Here is a 27,658-nt window from a genome sequence, read left to right on the forward strand (position 1 = left end):
GGTGATTTCCCTCCCTGATGTCAGGCATAAATTTAGCCACCTGATGTTAACATACGATTACAACCATAAGGATTTGCTAGTTTTTGAGGTATCATTTATATGTATTATACAAGCGTTCTGAGGTTAAACCTGGAAGAATTTCTGAGTAATTTGAACATTGAAGCTTATTATTTTTATTATTATTATAAATATTTATACAGTGTTTCGTATCCTGAAATCAAACGGTCAGTTGTTAATCGATAATAAAGTCACCAAACTCCATCCCCTCCATCGCTGTACACGTTCAGCTGTAGCACACTGGCATAAAAGCGCCCCTGCCCACGCAGCCTTCATCTGAGAGCCTGGATGGTTTTAAAGCTGGTTTTTGCTATTGTGTTTTAAAATCCCAGAGTAGCCGTGTGGGTGTGAGCGAGAGAGCAAAAGAGATGTAGGCGGATGAGGATCAGGATGTGGTTCTTCACTCCAGCCATTAATCCTTTATTATTATCAGAACCTGCTTCAGGATGTTCTTTAAACCATGCCCGCGAGCCTGAAGCCTTTCACACCTACCACTGTTACATAACGCACGCACGCACGCATAAATAAATAAATAAATATGTGCTGTACATATGAGTAGGGAATGATTATGTGGTCGTTTTAGCATAAATCATGACGCTGAAGCTTTGGTGTGATGTGAAGAATAATTAGATTTGTTAATTTTTTTATTTTTTTGCAAAGTGAGTTATATTTTTGAATATTGATTACAAATAATATAGAATCTCATTAATGGTTGTCGGTCAGAAGGGGAAAGGAGGAGTGTAGAAAAGACGTTTCTCTACTTTCACGTTACTGATGGGTTTTGTTTGTTGCCTGTTGAACCTCATCATCTTATTAAAAACATACAAAAACGTTTCTGTGGTAAAAAAAATTCGTTTTTCTTTCTTGTGACTGCGAGGATTTTCTTGCTAGCAGAGGAACACTAAAAAAAAATGTAGAAAATTACATCTTAGCAAATATTTATGAATCTAACTATCTGTAATTTTATAAATAATAAATAAACAGATTCAATGAAAGTTAAATTAAAGTTCTGGTGTGAAATAAGTTTACAACAAACTAACATTATTAAGCATATTTTTAGTTAAATGTTATTAAAATTGTTAGCAAAAATGTCCTGTTATATTGGCCCGAGAATTTTGCTTATAAATTCCTAAAACTAACAATTATCTTTCAATAAAACAAAAAAAAATGTGTGTAAATTTTTTTTGTAAAAATTGGATTATAATTAATATAATAATATTTGGTTTGTTGGAAACATTTAAGCAATTGTAGATAAATTTAACTATATTCAAGATAATTTCACTTGCTAAGGTAGAATTTTTTGTAGTGTAGCAAACTGTAACACTAGGAAGTTTAAGCTAATTGTGCGTATTTGTTCTTGTTCGCAGTAGGAAGGTTATTATGGTGTATCGTTTAGCTTTACACGTGGGTAATATCGACGATCCCAAACTCACGCTAACTTTAACTTTAAAGCAGCACTGATGTTTCTTAAGGGATTGGATAAATACTGTTTTTTTTTTTTTTGCTTTAGAAATTAGCAAGTCGTAGCAAGTGAAAATATCCTGAAAAAGATCAATTTATTTACATTTTCTTAAAATACATTAACAACAATGAAAATGTAAGATTATTAAACTTGTTTTTAATACATTTTTACAAAACTTTTAAACAAAAAATGCAGCTAGAGGTCCAAGCACTAAAAGTTTTTCGATGCAACTTTCCTCACAACACTCCTCAGAGTGACACCTGTGTGTGTGTGTGTGTGTGTGTGTGTGTGTGTGAGAGAGAGTCGAGAAGAGGATTCGAGTCCTTGCCAGGCTGAACAGTTGGAGCTGGCTCACGTCTCCGAGCATAACGGCTGGAATTATGAAGAGAATTAGAAAAAAGTGAGACAGAGGAAGAGGACAGACGGGTGTCTTTCTTCTTTAAAAAAAAAAAAGAAAAGAAGAACTTCGGTGTTCTTTCTCCTGCAGTAGAACGTTTATAACGACTCTGAAATCAAAAGTGAAATAATCATGTTGAGGTTTATAAACACAGTCATAGAAGCCCCGCCCTCTCCCTTTCATCTCAAATCATTCTGTTTAATTGTACTATTAAGAGGTTAATGATAAATCAACAGCGATTATAAACTCTCTATTTGTTCTCCTGCGCGTGAACTTCTCACTCCGGATGAAACCGTCCGCTCCAGGAAGTGACCGTCTTCCTTCCCGCTTCCATCAGATTTTGCATTCTGCGTTTCTTTTTTTTTCTTTTTTGTCCCCCCCCCCCCACACACACACACACACGACAGTCCCGTCTCGCATTTCCGCATCCTGGGAAACCGCTGTGGAAACCGAAATCTATTCCCAGAAGTCTGTGCAGTTACCTTGGAGACGGGTTCTTCGCCTCGGCGCCCGTCCCACGCGCTCGCAGCTCGACTTTCTGAGAGCAGGAGAGCGTGTGGGAGGACATTTTAGCACCGTGTGAGGCCAGATACTCGAGCTGCGAATGAACCGGCAGTGTGTCGTGGACCGAGAGCGTAGGAGTGTGTTACATACGTGAAGGGAAAAAAAATATTATAAATCCAGATCTGGGAAAATGGACGGGAATGATTGGGAAGTCGGTTCGGAATCTGCAGTTTAAATCTGTGTAACGCAGTCAGGATGATAGAGGAGCGTTCCACCAAGTGTGTGTGTGTGTGTTTGCACATCTGGCCAGATACTGAGTGTATTACACAAGGCTCTAGTTATTTCCTGTTCAGGGAAGGTTGTGCGTTTATTGGGGCTTGAGTTCAGATTTCACTTCATCATCATCATCATCATTATTATTATAGTTTTCTTGTGTGCTGTTGAGTTTGTCTCTCTCTCTCTCACACACACACACACACACACACACCAGCACTGCAGACATTAATGCAAAAATTGAGTGTGTGCCGGAACCAAGCACTCATTACACTCCATTAGTCAATACCATCGAGTCAGAGTCTCTCTCTCTCTCTCTCTCTCTCTCTCTCTCTCTCTCCTGTTTTTCGTCTCTCCTGTCATGCTCGTTTTCCCTTCATCCTGTCCTCCCTCAATTCTTTTCTTTATATGCTTTCTCATTCTTTCTCTCTCTCTTTTCCCCACTTGCTCTTTCTGTCTTTATCTGTTTACATACTGTATATCTATTTATCTCTACTTGCTCTATCTCTTGTTGCATGCTCCTGCGCTCTCTCTCTCTCTCTCTCTCTCTCTCTCTCTCTATCTATTCTCTCCTTGTCTCTCGTCTGCTGGTGTTCTGTTATCACTCAGCCCCCTCTCCCCCCTCCTTCCCTCCCTCCCTCCCTCCCTCCATTGCGCTCTTTCCTTCTTTTTCCTTCTTTCTTGTTGATCACGAAAAAAGTGCAACTCGAACTGCGAGTGTCTGAGCTCAGAGCTGCACTCAGACCCGGTCCAGATCGGTCCAGATGCAGAGAACGTCCCCGTCTACGTAGTCTCGCTGCCTGTAAAAGTGTGTGTGTATGTGAGGGAGTGTTTAAGACTTAACCTGCTGCTCAGCTCCAAAGACTGCGAGTGCCCGTGAGTGTGTGTGGTTGTTATAGCAGCGCCGGAGTCCTGCTGGTCTTCTGGAGCGGAGGCAGTGCAGTAGATCAGACTTTTACAGAAACACTGCTGTCGTTTACTTTATCCTTCTCTCTCTTTCTCGTACACACGCGCACACACACACACACGCACACACTGTCTCTCTCTCTCTTTCTCGTACACACACACACACACACACACACACTGTCTCTTTCTCTCTCTCTCCCCCTCTCTCTCTCTCAGCACTAATGGATGCTGTTCCAGCACATTATGCTCAAGTGCACACTAAAGCTCTTGAAAACTTTCTCTCTCATTCTCTCTCACACACACACACACACACACACACACACACACACAGAGCCAAATTTTCTCTTCCGTGCACGTTAATAATCCAAACATGTGTAGTGTGTGTGGTGTGTGTGTGGTGTGTGGTGTGTATGGTCAACATATCTGTGGCTTGTGTGTGTGTGATGTGTGAAGTGTATGGTCAGCATGTATGGTGTGTGTGTGTGTAAGCCATGCACCAGCATGACTGTTTATTCTCTTATGCAATGTGTGAAGACAGACAGACAGACATGCAGACAGACATGCAGACAGACATGCAGACAGACATGCAGACAGACATGCAGACAGACATGCAGACAGACATGCAGACAGACATGCAGACAGACATGCAGACAGACATGCAGAGAGGGAGGGAGGGCTGGCGGCAGGGAGGGAGACAGACAGGCAGACAGACAGACAGGCAGGGAGGGAGGAAGGGCAGGGAGACAGACAGACAGGCAGGGAGGGAGACAGACAGACAGGCAGGGAGGGAGGGAGGAAGGGCAGGGAGACAGACAGACAGACATGCAGAGAGGGAGGAAGGGCTGGCGGCAGGGAGGGAGACAGGCAGGCAGACAGACAGGCAGGCGGACAAACATGCAGACAGACAGGCAGGGAGGGAGGGAGACAGGCAGGCAGACAGACAGACAGACAGGCAGGGAGGGAGACAGACAGACAGACAGGCAGGGAGGGAGACAGACAGGCAGACAGACAGACAGGCAGGGAGGGAGGAAGGGCAGGGAGACAGACAGGCAGGGAGGGAGACAGACAGACAGGCAGGGAGGGAGGAAGGGCTGGCGGCAGGGAGGGAGACAGACAGACAGACAGACAGGCAGGCGGACAAACATGCAGACAGACAGGCAGGGAGGGAGGGAGACAGGCAGGCAGACAGACAGACAGACATGCAGACAGACAGCGAGAGGTGTTTGAAGTACAGCGGAGCAGCAGGACGCTGAGTGTTCAGGAAGTCGGTGGGGCGCTCCCTCCTGACCCCATAGGGGTGGAGTCGTGACCTGGTGCTAAAATTATTCGACCTGTCTGAACTCAGCACCATGAAACCCTCAGCATGAGCGTTTATATATTATGCATGATGTGATGGTTTTGTATCAGAGCAGCATTACAACACCTGAAACCAAAAGTCACTCTAATTAAACTGTCTAAATAACCAAAATTTCTGTTTTTATTTAAAAAAACAAAAAAAAAACCCACAGACACACAGTTTTGCTTTTGTATCGTCGTTCCTTTTCTCAACGTCTGCTCTCGTCTCAGGTGCGGACCGCAGGATGAACGGAGACTCCGGCGCCGGGGTGGTGGCGGCCACCCCACCCGCACACCCGCCCCATAAAGAGCGTTACTTCGACCGAGTGGACGAGAGCAGCGCCGAGTACCAGAGAGAGAGGAACATGGCCCCGGACCTGCGGCAGGACTTTAACATGATGGAGCAGAGGAAGAGGGTGTCCATGATCCTGCAGAGCCCGGTCAGGACACTCTCTCACACACACACACACACACACACACACACACACACACACACACACACACGTATAAAGCACACGATGAGCTCAGGAAGGCATGTGCACCTGAACAAATACACAACTCTGATCTAATAGTAAAGACGCAGCTCACTGTGATAGAGAGAATTACTGCTAACACACAGAGAGAGAGAGAGAGAGAGAGAGAGAGAGAATGACATCAGAGTCTGGTAAAGCAAACTAACTAACTAGTTATGATGTTATAAAGGATACATAATCTAACCATACTCACTCATCTACTCTGTTTAAAGTCAGTGATTCTGAAGAGAGAATGTTAATGTTTACATCCAATCAAAGCAAATTCCTCACAAGCTCCGCCCCTGGAATTTTTATATTTTATTATTATTATTATTATTATTATTATTATTAGCGTTATTATAGAACACCATCGACTACACAAATATGATCTATGTCGCAAATCTCGCTAATGTCGCTCCTTTAAAAACAGAAATGACAGAAATGCTTTTTTTTTTTTTTTTTTACATTTTTTTAAAGGCAGATCTGGATGATTTCACACCAGCCTGTTCTCTGCATTTGGTTTCTTTCCCAAACTCCCCCTCGCTTATACAGCCCAAACCCCCCAGCTGTCAGGAAAGACACAGCGGCGATCTGACGATCGTCGGCAGCTCACGCTGTTCCCTCGGGCCGCGTGTAAAAGTCAGCGAGTGTATCCAGAATAAATACGCTCCGCTCTTCCCATCAGCATGTGATAAGACGAAACAAGACTCTCTTCATGGATCGAGAGACTGCAGCGCTTTCAGATGGCGCTCTCACACTAAACCTCCTTCTGTGCGAGTGCGTGCGCGTCTGTCTCCGAGCGGTCAGAACGAGGACGTGTGTACAATAAGGCACTGTTTATGTAGCTGTCTCGACACTGGCACATAAAGCTCGGCTTCTTCACGCTGATGGGAATGGAGAGGATGAGAGAGTCTTTATTGAGAAAGAATGAGAGAAAGAGAGAGGTAGAAATGGAAAGAGAGGAGAAGAGAAGAGAGGAAAAGGACAGATCTGGGGTGTTTATTTCTCTGTTAACACACTGCCTGCCAAATATTGCAACACTTGAGTTACAGAACGGTTTTGAAACGTGGCAGCTGCGAAAGGCGCAACAGCAGCATGTTGCGAAAGAGCGGCCTAATTGGAGTTTATTTTCCAAAAGTGAAATTTTTTGTTTTTATTTATCGTTGATGTCTCAAGACATTTCGTACACAAATACTGAAATTGTGGAACCGATTTCTGATTTCTAAAAATTCAATAAATACTAAGAAATAGAAATGTTAAATTTCTGCAAAGAAATGTAAACATTTAACCTGGGGTCCGTTCTTCGTACGTCGCTAACTCGGTTAGCTGGATTTGATTGTTGTGGATTTGTCCTGATTTTGGATTGTTTCGTTCTTTGATGCGCTTCTCGCATTCCCTGTCATAGCAACATATCCGTAATCTCGTACCTGCTCTGGAGCAGCTTTATTTCGTGTAAACAGGATTTAGGCTGCGCTCCTGGCGGGGGATGATTGGTTGAAATGGCGAGGTCACATCTGATTGGTTAAAGAGCACGACTGACGCGGACTGGCTCACGTGGGATAAGAAAAATATCTTGCATATAATCGCCATCAAATATTATATTAGAACATAAATTCATAGGTTTATTATTATCAATTATGATATTACTATTATAATAAATGTAATGTTCACATGTTCTATTTGAAATAAATATTAATATTTTTTTTTTCATATACAGCATATTTATTTACATATAGCTTATTTTATTTTATTGTCCCATGTAATCTGTAAACCATTAATCTATGAATTTTTGTATTAATGTAATATTTGATATCGATTATGTGGGGGGGGCTAATCCATGGCAGGGGGGCATTTCAGCGCATAACACGTGTTACAAAAAAAATTGAGCCGCTCCTTTTCCATTTCGTCAATCAATCGGAGGTCTTATGATCAGTGTTTTTACTGTCGATGCATATCGCCTTTTAAACCAACGAACGAGTGCGCAATAATCCTAGACAACTCAATCCAGCTCCACTAATCATCAACAACAGATGTGGCTCGAAGAACCAACTTAGCCAGATCGTAATTAGCACGATGATCTCATCTTAGATGCGTCAGTTAATCTCAGGTGTGTCCAGCGACTTACGAAGAACGGACCCCTGTACTAAACTAATGTCAAAACACTCCCTAATGTTCCTGATTTAGTATTTTTAAACATTATTATAAACAAAAAATCAGGGTGTTCTGCGAGTCTATATCCGTATGCAAAAATATTTTTAAAAGTATAAATAAGAGCAAATACTTGCCCAAGTACACGGTGAAGACAAGAGCGCTGAACATTTCTTGATGCTTCAGAACTAATAACGTTCTACACGGAGATGGGTCCAAAGGAAAAAGTCGAGTCGGGTTTTGTTCCATCATCTGTTTTTAGTTTTGAAGTAGGGATGTTAATGATGTAATTACTATTTGATAAACTGCTGCAAAGATTGTTACTGATTAAAAATGCATTAAAACTGATAATGTAGCGCTCGCCCCATCATCCCCGCTTATCCCCCGATATCGATTCCCGGGTGATGCTGTGTCACGTGGTTTGGAGGAAACACGTGATGCTCTTCGGCCCAACCCCATTAAGCAGAAACCTTGATGTGGAAGCCCCTAGCGAAAAAATTATAGAGAAAGAAAGTTAATGTTTGTTTTGCATAATATTTCTCAGTAGCACATGTACAAACAAAATGGCGCACTTGCAGTATTTTGTTGGAAATAGTGTATCCATTAAGTAAAAGGTGAGAAATATGCAACCTTATTTTTAGAAAATTGTGTAAGGATCTAGAATTTAGACCTGCCTTGTACTTAAAAAAACAAACAAACAAAAAAAACACACCTTTTATTTCATCACTTCCTGCAAAACATCCCTACATGGTTGCTAATTCTGCACAAACCAGTTTGCGCGATTCAGCACGTCATCACTCCAACTTCCTGTTTCATTCCAAAATATGGCATGGAACGGAGTTTAGACTGTGTCTTAAACCTATTTCATGTGAATCGAACTAACAACAAGCTGTATACAACAAGGGCCATAAGTTTTTAGTTTCTCCGTGTTGCGGTTGCGTTGCAGGCTTTCTGCGAGGAGCTGGAGACTCTGATCCACGATCAGATGAAGAAGGGGAAGACTCCCACCAGCCTGCTGGCCTTGCAGCAGATCGCTGACTTCATGACCACCAGCGTGCCCACCATGTACCCCGCCGCCCCACAGGGGGGCATGGCCGCCCTCAATATGAGTCAGTACACACAAACACACACACACACTGTTCTACGATTCCTTTATTCTCACCCTCACTCACAGTAGATGCTCTGCTTTTTGATCTCTCTATATTATGTCAGCTTTAACCCTGAACTTTGACCTCTTAGGGGGGAAAAAAATCTGTTTCTGCACCTGTTTCCTGTTTCTGCACCTGTTTATCCAACTCCAGCTGTTGATCCCTTTAAAGCACAGAACAGCATGGTAAATTCATACTAATACGTGTGTGTGTGTGTGTGTGTGTGTAGGTCTGGGTATGGTGACGCCGGTGAATGATCTCCGAGGCTCAGACTCCATCGCCTATGAGAAAGGAGAGAAGCTGCTGCGCTGTAAGCTCGCTGCCTTTTACCGTCTGGCGGACCTGTTCGGTTGGTCTCAGCTCATCTACAATCACTTAACTGTGAGTGTGTGATGAAGACGCGCATACACACACACACACACACACACACACACACATATTTATACACATACAGATGTTGTTGTCTGTTCAAACATAAGCATCCTTAACTGATCACAAGTCAACTAAATTAAACCTGCTTTAAAATATGAGAGTAAGGGGAGTTAACAAGATTGTGTGTGTGTGTGTGTGTGTGTGTGTGTATCTACAGGTCAGACTGAACTCTGAACAGGAACGTTTCCTGATCGTCCCATTCGGACTGCTCTACAGTGAAGTCACAGCCTCCAGTCTGGTAAAGCCCCCGTCCCCCTTTTTTTTTTCCTGATCTGAATTATTTACATATTTTATTCTTTGGCCTGTTTTGTGTTATTTTCACTTCTAACAGAATAGTCGGGTTGACAGAACCCAGTTTCTCTAGTCAGGTGAGAACACATCGATTCCCCTGAGAGTCGAGAGTGTTCACGCATATCTAAGTGAGACTTGTGAAAGCAGCGAGAAAGAAAAGTGATTCAACTCTGAATCGACTCCGATGCCGGAAGTGAATCCGTTGCCTCACAGTGTAACCGAATGCTGGAATGTTAGCTTAAATAGTCATGTTCAATGGATCGTTTTTCTAACTTAAAACGTTTACATTTAGTGTTAGATGATATAAGAAGACAATTTAAAGTTTGTTAAAAGTGCTGGCTGCTCGTCCGTCAGGAGACCAAATGCAGGAAATGTGTAGGACTTTTAAAGACTATCATATTTGATTACTGTTTTTAAAACTCTTAATGATTAACAGAGAACTGTACCCAAATTCCAGATCTGTGATGGGTGTTCAAGTCAAAGCAGGACTTTTTATTGTGCAGTTCGGAGAGTAAAAACTCCATTTAGTTCTTTATACAATCCCCTGCTACATTAATGCGTTTCACTAGTGCTTGGATACCATCAGAATTAAAGGTCTTCTGGGGACGCCGGAGCCGTGATGTGATTCGTAAAGGGACCTCCTTTAAGGACATTTCCAAACATGTGGAAATGTCTTGCAGCACGGTCCGGACTGTACGGGGGATGTAGCAATAACGTCCAGCTGAGTTCCTGTAACGTACAAGTGGTGTTGGTGAATGATCGTGTGTACAGTTCACACAGACGGATGTGTCAAAATATTCACATCAAGAATCAAGACCTGAATCAGAATCAGAAAGCGTTTTATTGCAAAGTACGGTGGCACGTACAAGGAATTTGTTTTAGTGACGGATCTCCCCGAACAAAACAATGACGAGGCAAATGGAGTAGGATGTGTGGGATCCTATCAAATAAGTAAAATAAATATCTGTGGTATTGCACAGTATATTACACAGTAGTATTGCACACAATATTGCACATATATTTATTGCACAGTGAGAAGGATGTTTAACTGTTCTGGAGGTAAATCGCCTGGGGGGAGAAAACAGTTTTTGTGCCTGACTGTTCAAAAGTTTAAAGAGAGGGTGGCTTGGGTGTGAGGGGTCCAAAGTGATATTCCGTTCCCTTTTCTTCACTCTGGATATATAGAGTTCTTGCAGCGTGGGAAGGGGAGTGCCGATCCTTTCAGCAGTCCGAACCGTCCTTTGTAGTCTTCTGATGTCTGATTTTATACTTGATAGAGACGTTATGGACGTGCACATGACCGATTCAGTGACGGCTGAGTGGAACTGTATGAGCAGCTCCTGTGGCAGGTTGAACTTCTTCAGCTGGTGAAGAAAATACAACCTCTGATGGACCTTATTAACAATGGAGTCAATGTGAATGTCCCACTTCAGGTCCTGAGAGAACCTAAAAGACTGCAGTGTGCTCCGAGTCTCCTCATCCGAGGTCATCATTCACGTTTAAGACGTTTGCATCGTCCAAATGTTTTACCGCGGCTAAGAGTCTCATTACCGTGCTGTACTTGAAGTGTTCTGTAAATGTCACTCGCCAGAAATTCAATCACGAGTCCCCGTTTGACTTGAACGACCCCTTGTATTCATTTCAAGTGGATTTGTCATGACATACAAATAGTTTTTTTCAGTAAATGAATATCTTAATCAGTGTCTAAACCTTCAGTGATTAAAAGGATTAGACATTGATTGTGATTTTTTTTTTTTTTTAGATTAAATATGAACTGAATGCATCTTTAACATCTGATGGACGGATCTTTGCTGACTGAATTCACTAAAGGAATTTTAGTACTTTAGATTTTTTGCTTAATGCAAATGTTTTTTTTTTTTTTTAATGCCTGTTCTGAGGCTTGTTTCTTTTCTTCTTTTTTGCCGAGTCATTGTGGAACGAGAGAATATCTTAATCTCTCTTTCTCTCTGAGGTTTATTGAGATGTTTTGTCTTTGCGTACACTCTTAAAATACTGAAAGACATCCTCTCATGATCTGCACGTCTAAAATGATTGCGGGGAGGAAACATTAATCTAAAGATGACTTAACGATAGTGTTGCATCAGACCTTGTGGTTGTAATGTAAAAGACTTCGCCCTGCCAGGCTTCCTGCTGCTTATCTCGGTGGATGAGTGCGTAGAAGGCGGCATATACATCGGCGCAGATAACAGCCGGCTTATAGGAACACGCTCGTCCTAACAGGCCATGGTCGCTATAGTAACGGCTCGTTCACAGGCACGCTGGATAAACTGGGCTAAAAAGGGGCCATTGTGGATAAGAGAGCTGTGCGATTATGTAGTTTGATCGATATTTTGGTAGATTTTTTTCAGTTCACTAAATCGATGGATCAGTTTTTGATTAAAAATTTTTTTTAATAACAATAAATGGTCGAAAAGTGACGTCTACGACTTCTGCAGATACTCTCGTTTTGTAAATCTTCTTCTTTGTAAAGTTATGTGTCGTTAGTGTAATACCACCACCTAGAGTGTGTTGCTGGAGATTGGCAAGAAAAAAGATTGTCGCTTTGTACCAGACACAGCATTTTAGCGCTCATTCAATACTTTTGGTCGTATTTAAACTTTGTAAAACTGTAAGAAGTCTAGCCGTTGGAGAGAAATCAGGCAGTAAAGTTTTTGACAGTACGGTTTTTGAGTTGAACTCGACCACCTGTTTTGGATCCTCAGCTCCAGTTAATAAAGTTGACGTTGACTAAACCGTGACATTTCTTTTATAGAAGGAGTCTCCAGCGTCAGCACTTTGTAACAGTTCTGAGACTGGTCCGGAGATAACTGTTTTTTTTATTATTCTTTTTTTATAGCTGCTGTAACATAAGTGAGAGAACATAAGTGCTTGTGAAAATGATTGGCTTCCTGGTGGTGAGAGTAACCAGTAAAGAGTAGTTGTCTTACCAACTCCGTTACTGATTATTTTCCATGTATAGCACGCTCTCAGGTGATTATTCCTACTTGTTGTATAGTTTAGTTTGAAATCTCTCTGCTTTGTTACAGTTTGTCTCAGTGAATGAGTATTTAATGTTGTTTTGCAAGAGGAATGATACGGATTTCCACAGAAATTCTTTTTCTTTCCTGTCTAAAATGGATCTAGGGGGAAAACAAAAACTTATCCCTGTGGTAGAGACCCAAGTTGGAGGGGGTTTTGTGTGAATTTTCTTTTACTTACTGCTGCCCTCTAGTGGAAACACTTAAAACTTTTTTTTTACCTTACATTACATTTTTTATTGTCATATTTCTGGATAATATTATTATTATTATTGTTGTTGTTATTATTATCATCATTATAACAAACAGTATTTCTTCATAAATACAATTTTTTACAGTGAAAATGGATTAGCTAATATCACTCACTCACTCATCTTCTATACCGCTTTATCCTGTATTCAGGGTCGCGGGGACCTGGAGTCTACCCCATGAGACTTGGGGCACGAGGCAGGGTACACCCTGGACTTTTTTTCCTTTTGTCAAATCGGAGACCAGGAGACGTTGGGATATCTTTCAAGCAGAAGTTAATCTTTATTAAAAACTCGCCGAGTGTCGCTGTAGTCATCCAAGTCTGACTAAAACTTAGCTCTGGAGAGTTTATACTTTTAAAGGGGGAGGGATACAAAGAGGTGGAGACAATCTAAACAAAGCATAGTGTAGTACAGGAATCAGGGTGCCAATCCATCGCAGGGCACACACACACACACACACATACACACAGACTGTGGGCAATTTGGAAACGCCAATTAGCATAATCTGCATGTCTTTGGACTGTGGGAGGAAAGCGGAGTACCCGGAGGAAACCCAACAAGCACGGGCGGAACATGCAAACTCCATGCACACAGAGACGGGAATTGAGCCTGGCCGGGAATTGAACCCGGGGTTTGGTTAGAGATGGTGCTAATTAGTATTAATGGTCTGATTAGTATAATAATAATAATAATAATAATAATAATAATAATATCATCAAGAAGTAATGTAACTTTTTTTAGAGTTAAAAATAACTCCATTTTGTGTAACTGGTGGTTTTCTTGTGAAGTCTGACCTCCTGTGTTCTCCTGCGTGTTTTCAGGTGAAGATCAACCTGCAGGGCGAGATCGTGGACAGAGGCAGCACTAACCTGGGCGTGAACCAGGCCGGGTTCACCCTGCACTCAGCCATATACGCAGCGCGACCTGACATCAAGTGCATCGTGCACATTCACACCCCTGCTGGCGCAGCGGTAACCCACATACACACACAACTCTCTGTTTTGTATTTCTTTTGAATCTCAGTCGCAGTTTCATTTGTGTTGCTTTAAAATCGCCCCCTGTACGTTCTCGTCAAGGTTTCGGCTATGAAGTGTGGCCTCCTGCCCATTTCTCCCGAGGCTTTGTCTCTGGGCGAGGTGGCCTACCACGACTACCACGGCATCCTGGTGGACGAGGAGGAGAAGATCCTTATACAGAAGAACCTCGGCCCTAAGAGCAAGGTACCGTGACCCGACCTCCTCCATCCGCTATTATAGAACAGGTCTTGTGGTACAGCTTGTTTGTGTGTGTGTTGTTTAGGTGCTGATTCTGAGGAACCATGGGCTGGTGTCGGTGGGGGAAACTGTAGAAGAGGCTTTTTACTACATCCACAACCTGGTCACAGCCTGTGAGATTCAGGTACCATCTTTTTTGTGTGTTTAGTTGTTTAAGGATTGCATTGAAGAAGATCCATGTTAGCATCTTAGAAGATGGTTGGTGGTTTGGCAGTTCCAAGGTGGCTTGTAAGGAGATCTATGCCAAGAAGGCAGAAGCTTCATGGTAGTAAAGCGGATATTCTGTCGTAGTGTGGCAGGAGTTCTAGACTAGCACTGCAGGAAATCCTGGCTAGCATGGCTGAAGATCAAGGATGGAACAGCAGAAGATCTTTGGTGTTGTTGCAGAAGATTCATGCAAGTTCTATGAGCACTCAAGTAGATCCAGACTACCATGGAAAAGGATCCATGCTTTTTTTCTAGAAGATACATAGCATGGCAGAAGACCGAGGCTAAGATGGCTGATGATCTGGGGTAGTCTTGCGGAAGATCCAGGCTAAAATGGCAGAAGATCCAATCTAGCAGTGCAGAAGATCTAGGCTAGAACATCAGTGGATTTGTGGTAGCTTTGCAGAAGATCAAGGCTAGCACGGCAGGATATTCTTGTTGTTTTTGCAAGATATGCATGCTGGCATGGCAGGAGCTCTATGGTGGCCTTGCTGAGGATCAAATCTATCATTGCAAAAGATCTCTGGTAGATCTGTAGAGATTCGAGCTTTCACTCCAGAACATCCAGGCTCTCATGGCTAAAGATCTCTGGTAGTTTTGAGAAAATCTATGCTAGAAAAATCATTTGTTCCTAGCTAGCATTGCAGAAGCTATACCTAATTTTTCCTACATTACAGCACTGTGTATTTATTATTATTTTTTTGTGTATACCCTTGTCGATTTGTAGGTTCGTACCCTGGCCAGTGCCGGTGGCCCTGATAACCTGGTCATGTTGGACCCAGGGAAGTACAAAGTGCGTCCTCGTCACCCAGAACCCGTTGGTGATGGGACGAGCTCTCATCCTAAGTGGCAGGTCGGGGAGCAGGAGTTCGAAGCCCTCATGCGGATGCTGGATAATTTGGTAAAGACGGCTCCAAGGAGTGTTTGGTTTGTGCTCCAGTGCATTGTGCGTTGTCCTCCATGCTAAAGGTAACAAACGCGCCTCTCTCCGTTTCCAGGGCTACAGGACCGGCTACCCGTACCGCTGCCCGGCTCTGCGCGATAAAGCTAAAAAGTACAGCGACGTCGAGATCCCGCCGTCCGCCACGGGCTACTCGTACGCCGAGGACAGCGACTCGGGCGCTCGCTCTCCGCTGAAGCACAGCTTCCAGCGGGGGCAGCGCGACAAGACGCGCTGGTTGAACACCGGCCGGCCGGATGAAACCCCCGATGAGGGGCAGGAGGGTGGCGGCAGCCCCAAGGCGAAGACTAAGGTGTGGACGAACATTACACACGATCACGTCAAACCCTTGCTGCAGTCTCTCTCGTCCGGTGTCTGCGTGCCAAGCTGTATAACCAACTGCTTGGTCTGTGCCTACCTTATTGTTCATAGTTTAGAACCGTACTGCTACTGAACGATGGTCAGCTGGCTAGCACCCCGACAACAGACTTCGTACCTGTCCGTTATTTCTCCTCCTCTTCCTTCTCCTCCTCTAATATATATATATTTATCTCTCTGTAGTATTTTTGCTTCCTTTCAGCTTAACATGTCCTGTCGAGTCTCCGTGCCTATGGGGTTTGAGGTGTTGGGTGTGTCAGGGTGCTCTCTAGCTGCCCAGTGCATGCTCTGTGTTGCATGAATGAACGAACAGATGCATCGTGGGTAATCTCCTGGATTACCAGGAGGGTGTGGCATGTGCCTGTAGTGGGTGTGACTGGATGTTGTGTTTTTTTTTTTCTCTTTGTGCTTTGTTCGTTCTGCTTTTCTTCCTGTTTTCTTGTTCTTCCGTTGATGTTTTCGTTTTTTGCATTTTAGTTTGGTGGAGCAGTTTTTTTTTTCTGGGCGTGTCTTGAAGTTTAGTGTTGAGTCATAACCACGGGTCAAGCTGTTAACACATAAATGAGCATTAGGATATCAGTTAGAAGTTTTTTTGTTTTTTTTTGCAGTGGGAACGTGGCTTTGTGAGGTGCTCAGTGCACATCAGAAAGGAATAGAAATCTTCAGGGCATTCTGGAATTGGAAAATAACCAATGATTCAAAAAGGAGTTGCTCTTACCTTCTGGAAGTTGATAATTGTTTTTAACTAATATTTTTAAGAATGATTCGGTGAACTTTTATTCATTTATAGTTACATAGTTTCAAAATGGAAAAAAAGATATCCATGCTTGGAATAGAAAGACCTCACAAAGATAGCTTTATTTTTTATGTTAACCAAAAAAACATATAAAAAATTTTATCGTAATTACAGCACGATTAATCACAATTCTAATTTGAAAAATAAAATAAAATATATATATATTTTTTTTTATTTATTTATTTATTTTATATATATATATATATATATATATATATATATATATAATAATAAAATAGAGCCTTGGAATAGAAAGACCCCAAAAGGATAGCTTTCCCTGTTTAAATAAATAATGTAAATAATAATAAAAAAAAAATATAAGGATTAGTGCTGTGAATTGTTTAAAGACTGTGAAACTGTTTGAAGACTGAAATGTGAAGTAAAAAAAACTATAATATATATATATAATATAAGAATAAGTGCTATGAATTGCTGAAAAAAATTTGCTAGTTAATCGCAGTCACAGATTGTGATTAATCACAATTAGTCATGATTGAAATTATAAAAAAAAAAAAAATTAAATTCAGCCTTGGAATAGAAAGACCTCATAAGGATAGCTACCATTATATATGTAAACCAAAAAAAAAGGAGTAAGCGCTGTGAATCGATAAAATAAATTAATCCAGTTAATCTTAGTCACAGACTGATTAATCATGATTTTAAAATACACAGATTTACTTATATTATGAAGGTGCAATGTTCAAATAAAGAATTTTTATGTTAGGGAGTGTACACTACACAGAGTGTAGTGATGGTTTCTTATTGATGTGTAGTGATCTCCAGTAAGTGCAATAAAAGTGTAAGGCTTCCACCACCTGCCCCACATTCACAGGGTCTTTTCAGGGTCATACAGTTCATGTATTCCTGTAACTTAGTTTCCCCTGAGGGCAGATCAAGCGCACAACTGGTTTTATCCAACGAGACTTGCCATTCAGCACACCTGGTGATGTTTCTTCAGTCATCGTATTAACCGTGCTGCAATTATGGGAAGCCAAAATCGAACCTGGTCATATGATTAATTACGAGGTTCTCAAAATTAATCACAGGCAGTAATAAGAATGTTTTTAATGTTCCGTATCTACAATCTATCAACAACCTGATTCTAGTCTTTAGCTATTTACCACATTTTGGAAATCTGTACCAGCCGGGAGGGATTAAAGGCTTTGAAAAAGTGCTGCTTTGTGCTGACGAATCTGGGTCATCGCTTGCCTTTTGATGACACCATGTCCTCTCTTTTTTTGCTTTTGATTTGGCTTCTGATTTGATTTTCAGCTTTCCTGTTGTTGTTTTTTTTTTTTTCTTTTTTAAAAATTATTATTATTGGCGTTTGTCTTTCCTAACCTACGACCTGATGACAACTTGATTCCCGTATCTGTTCCCAAGCATGAAAGCGTGTTGTTTTTTTTTAAAAAGAAAAAAAATCCTGAAAGAAGAAGGAAAAAAAAAAGAAAGAAAGAAACGTTGTGAAAGATCTTAACTCTCCAAACGATTATCTCTAGTTGGGGGAGTGCGAGTGTTGTGTTGTGAGGCTCTATTCGTGATCAGTGAGTATTTCATATTTACATGTTCATCCCATGTGTCTTCCCTTCTGCCCCGCCCCGCCCCACCCGACGCCCATACGGACATCCGGTTCCCAACGAACTAAAAAAAAAAGTTATACATCATGAGCTACTCATCATGCTACTTATCCAAGCCTGATGCTAACAATGACTGCTTTTTCTTAAAGAGTTATAGATTTGTTAAGAAAAGTAAAGAAATCACTAAACCACCTTAAGCTTAAAGCAACATCCATTTGCTGGTCATTACACTGAGGATCCAGAGAAACCAGGCTGCAGTTATTTAAAAAAATATATAATAGTATATCCAATCACCTTTAATAGTCATTGTATTTTTAGTGCTATCTTGAGATTATAAAATTTAAGGTAATATTTTGCCAAACTTCTATTTTTTAACATCAGTTTGCCTAAGGCAGACTTTCCCGAACCCAACAAGTAAAATGTGAAAATCTTCTGCATCCCACCCGACCCACAAGACTAGAATAAATAAAGAATTGTTCAAATCATGTAGCTTTGATTTATTGGTTTCACATAATCTGGAAAATTTTAGGAAAATTTCAAACCAAATTACTGAAAAAATTGAGAAAGTAAAAACTTCCTATTTGTTTGTTATAAAAAAATATTTCATTTCAATTACTTCATATCTTGGGGTCTTAAGGTTCCTCTAAACATAATTTTTTTTATCCCAAATCAGAACTGGATGCTGATTGGAACGAATTCCATATAATTGCTTATAAAAATAAAAAAAATCTCATTTATCGATCTATCTATATGAACATAAAATGTTTTTTTTTTTTTATTTCGAATTTAGGTGCTTTTTTTTTTTTTTTTTTTTTTTAAGGTAAATTATTACAAAAATATAGATTAAAAGCCCACCCAACTCTATCAGACAAAACATAAAATAATATAATAATCCCATGCATAACCCCACATAATTTAGTCCCATGCCTTAGTTTCATTAGTTTGGATTACTTTTTTTTTTTTTTTTCGTAAATGTTTTTAATATATGGTCATTTATGGTTATGATGAAACCAAATATCAAAATGTAAAACATATATTTTTAAAATGAATATAATCATTTATGTATTTATTGTATCAAGCGTGAAAAAAAAGTGCTTATTTTGATGTTGATTGTTTTCCTATGACAGTAAGTTTTTTGGGTTTTTTTTTTCGTTGCATTTTTTTTGTAATTTAAAAAAAATATATTATTAACATGTTGGGCACGACAGCTCCTTCACCAGTCAACTTTTATTATCTCAAGATCTCAAACATCTCAAGGAAACCGAAGGAAAAAGGAAAGCTTGGTTTCTTTAGGTTCTCATGATGCTTTACCCGTCTTAATCAGGATTATTTAAAGGTTTTGAATTATTACAGTAGTGTGTGTATAAGTAGAGTACTAATTATTTAAAATAGTTGTAGTTTAATGTAAATATTACTTAGTACAAATCGTAGACTTGTTAAACTACAAATATTTGATTAAGGTGAGTTAATTTGTACATTACTGGGCGTTACTCCATCCCTACTGTGTGTGTGTGTGTGTGTGTGTGTGTGAGAGAGAGAGAGTCTGAGTCTGTCTGTCTGACTGTGTGTCTGTGCACACGCATGCGACCGAGTCTGTATACATTTTTTATGTGTTTGTATGAGTCTGTGTGTGTGTTTGTGTATGTGAGTCTGTGTGTGTAAGGAAGGTCGTCTTTAAGAAAACACTCACTGCCTACAGTTGCCTCACTGCTTTAAAACACACACACACACAGAGCCCGCGCTTCTGCGTCACTCTCCAACCCCAAACACACCTGCTGCTCCTCACGACCTCTCATCCTCTACTGCCGTCTGTCTCTCTCCTTACTTCTCTTCTGTACTTCATTTTCTGTCCTTTAGGAGTTTTCTTTCCTTAAGATAAATCCAGCAGCACGAGTATCAATGATGATGGCAAGGACGACTGCCGTGACGAAATTTCAGATGTTTTAGTTGTTGAGCCCTAAAATGACTCATTAGTGCTTTTGTTCTGCATCAGTAATGAAAATCCCAGGAATAACTTTTAACTTTTCTGACCCTTTAAGTCTAATATTGGATAGTTTGGATCCTGGGTAAAAATAAAAAATAGCAGAGATCTTAGAAATTAGTCATACGTAGGATGCAGCAGTTTTATACTCTATATTTAAAGGATGGAAATCCCAGTGGACCAGCTGCTACCATATTATCCTGATACCTAGGTACCGATTCGATTGTAATAATATTGGTATGAATTTTATAAAATCAATATAATTTTTTTCCCGATTCCACTACAATTCTAAACAAGCTTTGCAAACATGTGAATAGTTCAGAGGGTGCCACCTGTAGGATTATAGAGAAACAGTGACGTTTTAACACCTTAAATGCGAGAAAAATTATTTTGAAATCAGTGTGGCGATACCTGAAGTGCCACACAAATAGATTTGAATAGAAAAATTTAATAACCACCCCCCCCCCTTTAGATCATTGCAAAAAACTGCAGTTTATTACAGGAAATATGCACATTATGTAATGTAGAACTTTAAGCGTTTGTCAGTAATTTTACCTTTTTTGTAGTAATGTTAAGTTGATAAAAAAAAATTGTATGCTTAATATTTATATATCGCGGTCAAAATCAAAATATCAAAATCACTGTGTCAAAATAATCACAATGTTATTTATTCATTTGTTTATTATTTGTTTTATTATTAAATTGTGTAGCCCCTATATTACAATCGGTGAATCTCTTTTCTTCTGGTGCCAATAACTGCTGACGCGTAATGAGAAAATCGTAACCGAGACTGTACGTAGATGTAGTTTGGCATGAGGTTGGGATTAAAACAACTCATTATTTAATAGATAATTGTAAAAGTCTTGTTTACATTTTAGCAGTTTGTAGTATTAGATGCTTAATTTCTTTTTCATTGTTGCATTTTAAAATTAAACGATATTGGTTAGATTTGGTTAGAGTTCGAGTAAAAATGCTAATCTTCCAAAAATCTAACCATCATCATTGGTTCACTGCTTTCCTGAGTATTCCTGCAGTCGCCAATTGATTTTATTGAGTTCTTTTTCTTCTAATTTTAAAAGCATGACATATTTTGTTAAGCTTGTGTGTGTGTATATATACATGGATATTACTTTTGGTGTTTTTATTTTTTTTCCTTTAGTTGTGTTCCACAAGTTGTTTTCTTTGCTGTGTGTTTGAACCTTTGCTTTGATGGTTGCAGTGGACGAAGGAGGAGAGCATTCGACAGGCTGCTGTGGCCAATCAGTTCGTTCCTCTTAACACCAATCCTAAAGAGGTCCAGGAGATGCGCAACAAGGTCTGAACAAGGCTCAGTGTGTGGAGTTTAAGTTATTGTGGTGCCTTGTAATGTTTTTAAGTTGAATTTATGTTTAAAATGTAGTTTTCAAAGCTAGACGATTTTGGTTTGTCATTTGGTAAAAGTAAAATGTTATTGTTTTAAGAGTTTGGTTATCTATATTGTCTATTTATAGTTTAAATGTGTGTGTGTGTGTGTGTGTGTGTGTGTGTGTGTGTGTGTGTAAAAATGCTGACACATTTGATTCGCCGCAGATTCGTGAGCAGAACCTGCAGGACATCAAGACAGCAGGACCTCAGTCTCAGTTGCTCACGGGAGCCGTGGTAGAACGTTCCTTTGTACAGGTCTGTGCACTCTCTCTCACTCACTTACTCTCTCACACACACACACACACACACACACGCACACGCACACGCACACACACACGCGTGCCTCAATATCCCTGTGAGGACCTTACATTTCCTTGAGGACCAACCACCTGTCCCCATAAGATCAACTCTGTCTGATATTTCTCCTCACTAAGCCTAAAAAAACACACACACACACATACACTCTCTCACTCACCCACACACACTTTTCTCTCTATCCTTGACATTGCATTTCCATGAGGACCAGCCAAATGTCCCCAAAACGTCAAAACAGTCAGATATTCTTATACACTAGTATAGAAACACACACACTTTTCTGTTGTGTTCTTCTAAGGACCAGACAAATGTCCCCAAAGGAACAACACTGTTAAATGTTCCTATCTACTAAACCTTAAACACACACACACACACACACACACCTCAATATCCTTGTGAGAATCCTTACATTTCCTTAAGGATCAACCAAATGTCCCCATAAGTTTAACCCTGTCCAATATTTCTACTCACTATGCCTTAAAAAAAAACACATACACACACTCGCGCACTCTTTCTCTCGCTCTCGCACGCTCACTCACACAGGTAGACGCACACACACACTTTTCTTTTTATGCTTTTGAGGACATTACATATCCATGAGGACCAGCTTAATGTCCCCAAAATGTCGGTCAGATATTCTTATATACTAATATAGAAACACACGCACACGCAATTTTCTGCTCTATTTTTTTTGAGGACCAGACAAGTGTCCCCAAAAGAGCAACACTGTGAAATATAATTATTCACTATTACAGAAACACACACACACCCACACACCCTTACACTTTTTTTGCTCTATCCTTATGAGGACCAGGCAAATGTCCCCAAAAATTTACACTGTCAGAGATTTCTAACCACAAGTATATAACCACACAAACGCATACCTACCTTGTGAGGACCCTACATTTATGTGAGGCCTAGCCTGATTTTGTTTTGGGAAAAAATCACAAAAATGTAAGGTCTTCACAAGGTTGGAGTTAAAAAAAAAAAAAAAAAGTGTGCGTTTGTAAGGTTATACTGTATATTTGTGGATAGAAATCTCCAACAGTGTTTTTTTTTGGGGTCCTTACAAGGTTTATTGTGTGGTTATGTACACACAATGTTTTTCCCCCCATCCCCAAATCTACACCTTCATTATTATTCACTGTGTAACTGAAGCGTTGTTCTTTGACTACAGAGAGCGACGATCTGGCACGTAAGTATTGTGTGCGTTTGCGCTAACTGTGTGTACATGCTCCCACTCTTCTGCCCCGGGGTGGCCCTCATCCGCCTTTAATTAGTTTGCAGTGCCATTTTTTTTAACCTATTTATTTTTATTTATTTATTATTTTTTAAACAGTTAACAATTATTAATCAGACACCTCTTCGTTTTCATACAACATGCAATCTAAGTTTGCATGTCTCACATGATTGCTACATTTAGCGCCTGCTATTTGCTAGTCAGACCAAGTTATAGTTGTGTTAACCTACTAAATGTTGGTCTTGTTATAGAATGGACAAACTAGTTTCGGTTTAATATGTTAATCATGGATGTGTCACATTTAACAAAAGTACCTTGTTGAAGCAAATGTTTTTCTCAGGGCTTTTAAATTTTTTTACAAGTTAAAATAAAAATATATATCTTTAAAACTTATACTTTAATAAGTGCAAAGATGTTAAAATAAATTATAATAATAAATCCATCATAAAGCATAAGCGCACACACGTGTGGCAGCCATATTAGTTAAAATTTGTATACATTTTTCCTTTCCCTGTTTTTTTTTCTTTTTTTTATCATGTATGTTATTGTAGATTGCGTTGTTACTTAAAGTTGCACTACATAGTTACTTTGAGTTGTGTTGTCATGTTATTTTAAGTTAAGCATCGTGTTATGTTGCATGACCTTATTTTGCAGTACGTTATCTTATGCAATATCGTTAAGTTACGATATCTTTAGTTACATTTCGCTATTTTAAGTTTAGTTTAATTTTAGTAATATTATTAGTTTACATTGTTCTGCTTTGTGATGTTATGTTTTATGTTCATTAGGTAACATTCCCCAACATTATGATATTTTTAGTTGCGATATTAGTGCTACAGTAATTTTTTTTTTATAAATTTATGGTGTGTAAATAAGTATAGTAGTTACTGTATGTGTCATGTCATTACATAATGTTAATTTATGTTGTATTTAACTTTAAATTTTGTTTACTTATTTCGTGGTGTTAAATACTAGGCCACGTTTGCGTACAAGCTGTTTTCCCAACATATTAGATTAGATAATTTTCTGAATTCTTCTTCTTATATTATTGGTTGAGAATTAATTACACATTACCTAACCACATTACTAAAATTCTGTGTTAAAGGTTAAAGTTTTTTTTTTTTTATTATTATTTTAGTTCTTAAATTAGCTAAAGGCCAAAACTTTTTTTAAATTGAGAAACCTGTTTATTTAAGCGTAAGCAAAAAAAAATATATATACATTTTAAAACTTTTTTACTGTTTAGGGATGAACTGAAATGTTAGCATACAATTAGAAGATTATTTTTAATGTTTCCACAAATATTAAACTCACTGGTGAAAATGTTGTGTGTGGTTTGACTAGCGCATTTTAATTTCTGATGTTGCAGTGCATGACCTTGAACCATTTGGCTTGAGTCTCTCCCATGTGCTTTTTTACGAAATGCTCAGTGCATGTTTGTGGAGTGTGTGCATTTTGTGCGTTCAAGTGTGTGTGTGTGTGTGTGTGTGTGTGTGTGTGTGTGTGTGTGTGTGTGTTTTATAAGTTAAGTCTCTCATGGTACATTTATGAGAATATAAGCTTTGATCAGGACTAAAAAAAAATCCCAATATGTATTTCTCATCTTCCGTTATCTTTTACTTTTTGTTTATTAAATATACGATGCATGTTAAGTGTTTTGGTATAGAATTTATAACATATACGAATTATATGTAGTAATTTAAGTGATTTTAAATAACACATGTATAAAAAATAATGTAAAAAACTAAAAACATTTTTGAAATATAAACATCACTCTAGCCATTCTTTAGTTTTTTTAAAGTGCATTTATCACATTATACATCAATGTAATATATCTAGTATATTTACAATCTGGTTATATCATATTAATGTATTGTTCAGCCCTAGACCAAGTCTGTATTCTAGGTGTTTTTCACAGTATCTGTCTGTTTGTATTGAGTGTAATTTTGTGCATAATTGTGTGTGAGAGTGAATTATCGGTGATGGGTTATGCACTGCTCATAAGGTCTACTATTGCAGGATGCTCCTCTGTCTGACTGTTTGGAGTGTATCGATGGCCTTGACCTGTCAGACAGCTATAGTCCCGCTAGGTCTGTTAGAAAGGTACATCCTGTCGAATAACAACCACCCCATCTGTGACGCCATAAAACCATACACAACATTTCATCCTGTATGTAACGGTGTCTTGTTAGCACAATATCCAGAACTCTAGTAGTGCTGCATTCACAGTTGTAATTACGGATTATAACTTAACATCTGCAAGCTTTATTTCGAAAAATGAAAGGTGCTCTTTTTTTTTTTTTTTTTTTTTAAGTTCATTTGGAAAATTGTTGCATTTTTAGTGCCGTATATGGTCATCTGTAATGTTTAATCAATGTGTGTTACCTGTATGTGTTGCTTTTTTACCTACAGGGGGAGCTAGTGACAGCATCTAAAGCTATTATAGAGAAAGAATACCAACCTCGCGTGATTGTTACCAAGACTGGACCAAATCCGTTCAATAAGCTCACCGACCAGGAGCTGGAGGAGTACCGCAGGGAGGTCGAGCTCAAGCAGAAAGGACAAGAAGGTAAGAACTTGCGCATTTTTTAGCATTATTTTTGTTTGCGTCATAAATATTGATGTATATTTGGATACATTATACGTAGGTCAATCCCCCTCCATCCCATTATATACATGGATTAATATAGAGATATGAGCATTTTTCACGGTTGCTCAATCAAATGTAATTTTTTTCCCACGGTTTGTAGTTGTTACGGGGTTCAGACAGCTTTAGAACAAAACTGTTGTTGCTTCCAGTACAGGTTGATGCACCTGCCAGCTCACTGGTCTCAATTTCAGGAGGAGTCTCCGCTCCTCCTGCGCCCTCAAATCACAATTTGGAGGAGAATCAGCTCTTGGCAGCTCCTCCTTCTTCTAATTCTGCTGCCCCAGGCCGAAGTACAGAACCTGAGGCGGGATCCGGAAGGCTCGGCCTTTCTGGTCCTCCAGCGTCACCGCACAAGGAGTTTCACAGTGCTGTTCTGAAAGCCCTCAGTGTCACCACAGACAAACCTGAGCCCGATCAGCCTGAACAAGACACCCAAGCTGAAGGTAGCCTGGTGTGCCATCTGCTTGCCCCTGCCTGGCATCCATCCTGCCCTCTTTGTAGACTTGGAATTGTGGGGTCTTAATCTTTTTTGCTCCTGGTGGTGCAGTCCAGCAAGTCCTGATGTACCCTTAATCTCCATTCTCCTTGTCTGTCTTCAGCATCTGTCTCCTTACCCATTCTTTGTTTTTTATTAATCTCTCCCTGATGTACGCCTCTCAGTGTCCCCTTATACCTTGTCTCACTTCAGACCTACCCTTCCTCTTTACCATTCTCAGGTTTGTTGTCTCTAAATGTACCGTTACATGTCTCCTTACCCATCTCCTAATGTATCCTATTTCCTAAAAGTCTACCTATTTACCATTTATTCTTGCCCAAAACCCAATGTTTTCCTTTTCCTTACCCTTTGTACCCATGTATTTTTTTTCCTGCCAATCTCTTGATGTACCCTCACTTCCCCAACTATCTCTCGAAGAACCCTTTCTCCTTCCCCATTTTTTGATATACCCTTTCTTCTTATCTCTTGATGTTTTCTTTCCCCTTGTCTACCTACCTCTTAATCTTCTTATCTATCTTTTCATGGACCTTCCCCCCTTTCTTCTCCCTATCTTGACATCAACACTTTCATTCCATTCCTCGATGTACCCTTTCTTCTTGACCATCTTATGATGTACCCTTTCCCCTTACCCATTTCTTGATATACCATTTTTCAATCACGCATCCCTTGATGTACCCTTTCTTCATACCCACCCCTCTTCTCCTCACACATGCCTTGATTTACCCTTTCTTCTTACCATTTTTAAGGGACCCTGCCCCCTCCTACCTGTCTCTCGATATACCCTTTCCCCTTACCCAGTTCTCAATGTACGTTTTCTTTTTACCCAGATCTTGGTTGAACCCTTCCCACCCTTACCCATCTCTCGATATGCCATTTCTCCTTACCCATCTGTTGATGTGTTCTTACCCATTTCTCAAAGGTCTCTTCCTCCTTCCTCCCTATCTCTAGATGGGCCCTTTGCCCTTACCCAACATTCTCAATGTACTTTTTCTTTTTGTCGGTCATCAGTTTACCCTTCTTTCTTATTCAGCTCTTATCTATTCCAGCTCTTATCTATCTTTCTTCTTTTTTTTTTGATTCACTCATCGTCTTATCTGAATCCTTATTTCCCTTTTGTTTTGACCCCATTTTCAGTGTTCCCCTTCGCTATTTGTTTTTCTTCCCGAGAACAAATTTATCCATTTTCCTTCCCTACCTAGTGTACATTTTGTCTCCTATTCTTTCCAACCCTTTTCTTTATCAAAACATGTTTTACCCAATAATGTAAAATAGATCCAGTCCGTATGGCTTAACTCTTTCTTGATTGCTATGAATCCTTATTCCTTGTGTGGTTTTAAGGGTGGAAGTGATGCAAATATTAATTTATGGACAGCTTATCCTTGCTTTAGCTGGGACCCAAGCTTCTTCCTGATTTGCGGTTGTTTGTGGCACGGGTACTAATAAAGTGAGCCTTTTGAGTGAAGCCATCCGTTTGGATAAGGTGAAGGGAGAGTCTTAACTGTGTGTGATTCTGTTCGGTTTTGTGGCCTGAGCAATCCTCTCTAACGTGTGTACTTCCCTTGCTGTGATAAGACTATGATTGACTTTTAATCAGTGGTTGTTGATTGATTTAATCAGTCATTTTCCCTGAATGTCTCAAAACAGGA

At 39.9% G+C, this 27,658-nt stretch overlaps 1 protein-coding gene across 11 annotated transcripts in view; it reads left to right on the plus strand.

Annotated features, from left to right (window-relative positions):
• add1 (adducin 1 (alpha)) overlaps window positions 1-27,658 on the plus strand; it is a 40,064-nt gene that overhangs the window by 7,757 nt on the left and 4,649 nt on the right. For 3 of the 11 annotated variants that reach the window (XM_053478186.1, XM_053478191.1, XM_053478192.1), the window contains exons 2-15: window positions 5,166-5,374; window positions 8,541-8,703; window positions 8,972-9,123; window positions 9,332-9,412; window positions 13,576-13,725; window positions 13,831-13,974; window positions 14,054-14,152; window positions 14,963-15,136; window positions 15,234-15,581; window positions 21,127-21,222; window positions 21,477-21,566; window positions 22,804-22,821; window positions 25,279-25,435; window positions 25,666-25,959. In XM_053478186.1, the coding sequence (XP_053334161.1) occupies window positions 5,180-5,374; window positions 8,541-8,703; window positions 8,972-9,123; window positions 9,332-9,412; window positions 13,576-13,725; window positions 13,831-13,974; window positions 14,054-14,152; window positions 14,963-15,136; window positions 15,234-15,581; window positions 21,127-21,222; window positions 21,477-21,566; window positions 22,804-22,821; window positions 25,279-25,435; window positions 25,666-25,959 (2,161 nt within the window). In that variant the 5' untranslated portion in view covers window positions 5,166-5,179. The remainder of the gene's footprint in view (window positions 1-5,165; window positions 5,375-8,540; window positions 8,704-8,971; window positions 9,124-9,331; window positions 9,413-13,575; window positions 13,726-13,830; window positions 13,975-14,053; window positions 14,153-14,962; window positions 15,137-15,233; window positions 15,582-21,126; window positions 21,223-21,476; window positions 21,567-22,803; window positions 22,822-25,278; window positions 25,436-25,665; window positions 25,960-27,658) is intronic. The other 8 variants (XM_053478193.1, XM_053478195.1, XM_053478187.1 and 5 more) reach the window with 5 other exon arrangements.

Source organism: Clarias gariepinus, chromosome 19, assembly GCF_024256425.1.
Source record: "Clarias gariepinus isolate MV-2021 ecotype Netherlands chromosome 19, CGAR_prim_01v2, whole genome shotgun sequence".
NCBI lineage: Eukaryota > Metazoa > Chordata > Actinopteri > Siluriformes > Clariidae > Clarias > Clarias gariepinus.